The 2,858-nt window shown below is 36.6% G+C and overlaps 1 protein-coding gene across 1 annotated transcript; it reads right to left on the reverse strand.

The window, feature by feature from the left end:
- Positions 1-480: 480 nt before the first annotated feature.
- On the reverse strand, positions 481-2,197 carry LOC104242383 (CBL-interacting serine/threonine-protein kinase 11-like). Its single transcript, XM_009797426.2, has one exon. It carries the CDS (start codon positions 2,007-2,009, stop codon positions 708-710), a length of 1,302 nt encoding a protein of 433 aa, XP_009795728.1. The 5' UTR covers positions 2,010-2,197; the 3' UTR covers positions 481-707.
- Positions 2,198-2,858: the final 661 nt, after the last annotated feature.

Genomic DNA, 2,858 nt, shown 5'->3' on the forward strand with positions numbered 1-2,858 from the left:
GGTCCTTCCCATAATTCTGACCTACAAAAGAAAAACCGAGTAATTTTTATCTAGATATGTGTCCTCTTTGCTTTTTATAAGAATTAACGGGGGAAAAAAAAGTTAGCTTTGATTTGCAGGAAACTTTATTGGGAAGCTGGGTACCAACACAGCTGGCCGGCCCGCATCCATTCTGTGCAATGAAATTTGCTGTTCTGGACAATTATTCTCTTTTATCCTTATATAAATTTATATATAATATATGTATAATTTTGTATGACTAATGTATAATATATGTATATGGACTAGAAAAAGTAAGTATATATTGAATCTTGCTTACCACATGCGAAACCGTTTCTTTTAAACGATAAAAGAATAACGGACGTGCTTTATCAAATAGGCAGCTACCATCTGTTAACTTTGTGGTTTAAATCAAAAATTTATTAGTGGATCACCTGACAAACTTTAACTTAAAGAAATCAAGAGGGACACAGCGAAAAAGAACCAAAAACAAAGAAAGGCATTATTAATGCCGTATTATTCCTTGGTTGATGAAACTTCCCAGCCACATATAGAAAAAAAAAAAAAAGATTAATGTATTAACTAGCAGTATGGGAATTTGTTGACCTTCCCATGCCGATGTGTAATATATTTTTGTAATTTACAACGCACACTAACGTATATTTTTCTTTTTCAATTAATAGTGAGCCAATTGCCGGCGGTGAAATTTAGCTACCGGAAACCGGTACTTGACCTAGTATTACCGGCTTAATTTTATTCCTCCATAACTCTCTATACAAAGCAGCATCTCCATATGTTCTTTCAACTTCCACAACTGTCAAACGATCTGTTAAACTGTAAACATCAAGAGACATGCTGAATTTACCATTTTGCACTTTGATCTCCATTCCCCATTCTTTCTTCCTCTTCACTTTAATATTATTATTCTCCTTCTTTGCCAACTCCTCCACTCTCTCCATTATTTTCTCCGGTATCCCTTCGACCACTGCCTTTTCTGAATTTTCCATCGGATTACCTGACTCGTTGAATAATCCCGAAAGGTTCAATCCCGACGAAAATGAAATTAAATCGAACGCGTTCATTGATGTTTTCTTAATATCATCATCATCTTCCAGCTGCTCCTTGGCCTCATTTGCAATATCCTCGTGGAAAAATTTAGTACGTTTAAGACTTTTTCTGAACCAGGGATCTTTAATGATTTCATCAATTGAAATTCTTTTCATTGGATTAGTATCTAAAAGACGAGATAAAAACCGTTTGAGATCGGTTGACATCCATTTAGGACATCGAAACTCGCCTTTGTAAATCTTTTTGTACATGACCATTAGGTTTGGATCGTTGAATGGAAGGTAACCAGCGTTTAACACGAAGAGAATGATCCCACATGACCAAATATCCACTTTTTCTCCATCATATCCTTTTTTTGTTAGAATCTCTGGTGCTACGTATGCTGGCGTTCCACAAAGCGTGTATAAAAGTCCATTTTGTTGTACTTGGTCCGTCAAAGCACTGAGCCCAAAATCAGACACTTTGAGATCCCCATTTTCGTCAACAAGGAGATTTTCTGGTTTCAAATCACGATGGTACACCCCACGAGAATGACAATATCGTACGGCTGATATGAGTTGCTGGAAATATTTGCGGCTCAGATCTTCGCTGAACCGACCCAGCTTGGAAATTTTGCTGAATAATTCACCTCCTTTGACAAACTCCATGATGAAATAGATCTTTGTTTTTGTCGCAAGAACTTCGAAGAGTTTGACTATTTGGGGGTGACTTAATCGACGCATAATAGATATTTCACGTTTGACGTTTGTCATCAAAGTCGGATTGGCAATTCTCTTCTTGTTGATAACTTTGACTGCAACGCTTTGGCCATTTCTAATGTCTCTAGCGTGGTACACTTTGGCAAATGCACCACAGCCAAGTAACTTTCCGAGCTCATATTTACCAAATAGGCAATTCTCTGAAGGGGCCATGGCCCTGGAAAATTGTTCGATTTCAGGCATCGGTCTAGAGCGATCGATGCCTTGCAATCGAACAGGATAGTTTGTGATTTGATTTGTGATAGAATAACAAGTAAAAGGAGCGATAAGCTCGAAATTGGGAAATGCGAAGGGGTTGCCTATTTATTTGTAGATGTTGTGAAAATGCTTGAATAAGAAAGTTGTAATCCTACGACTTTAGCGGCTTTGTTGGTTTTATATATAGGGGTCTTTTGTTTTTAACATCTTTTTCTTTGTTAAATAAGTAACTAACTAATTACAGAATAATTTGCCTCCACACAAGTCGTTCCTTCTCTCTTTCTTCTCTCCTTTCCTACTAGTGGATGAGAATTTTTTAGTTTTTTCAATTTATTTTTAGGTCAACCAACTGGAAAGTTCTAATTTGCTATTGTTTAAACGTGTCAACCGCTTATTTCATCCATATATAATTCTGAGCGAAAATGTTCCTCGTATTTAATTTGTTTTCTCTTTTTCCTTTTTTTCACTCGGGGAATAATTAGTTGCTTTTATTTGATTGTATTACGACCCAAAGTTTCAGTCACGAGATCGTGATGGCGCCTAACATCTTCTTGCTAGGCAAGCCAACATGTCATGACCCGAAATCCCAATCACGGGATCGTAATGGCGCCTAACATCAGCTTGCTAGTCAAGCCAATTCTAATTAATCACTTAATCAATTTTTCACAATTTAAAAGCAAATGATTAAGAATACAAGCCTGAAATACTCATAACATATTCATCTAAAACCATCACAGTCACATTGTCTAGTCCACATTCAGAAACTGGTGTCATAAGTACATGACCTGCTAAAAATGCTACAAACAAGGTCCAAAATAAAATACAATTGTCCGA

This window comes from Nicotiana sylvestris, chromosome 7 (assembly GCF_000393655.2).
Source record: "Nicotiana sylvestris chromosome 7, ASM39365v2, whole genome shotgun sequence".
Lineage (NCBI taxonomy): Eukaryota > Viridiplantae > Streptophyta > Magnoliopsida > Solanales > Solanaceae > Nicotiana > Nicotiana sylvestris.

Bases quoted from the DNA above. Each gene is read 5' to 3' on its own strand.
- LOC104242383 (XM_009797426.2), bottom strand. From the start codon at position 2,009: ATGCCTGAAATCGAACAATTTTCCAGGGCCATGGCCCCTTCAGAGAAT.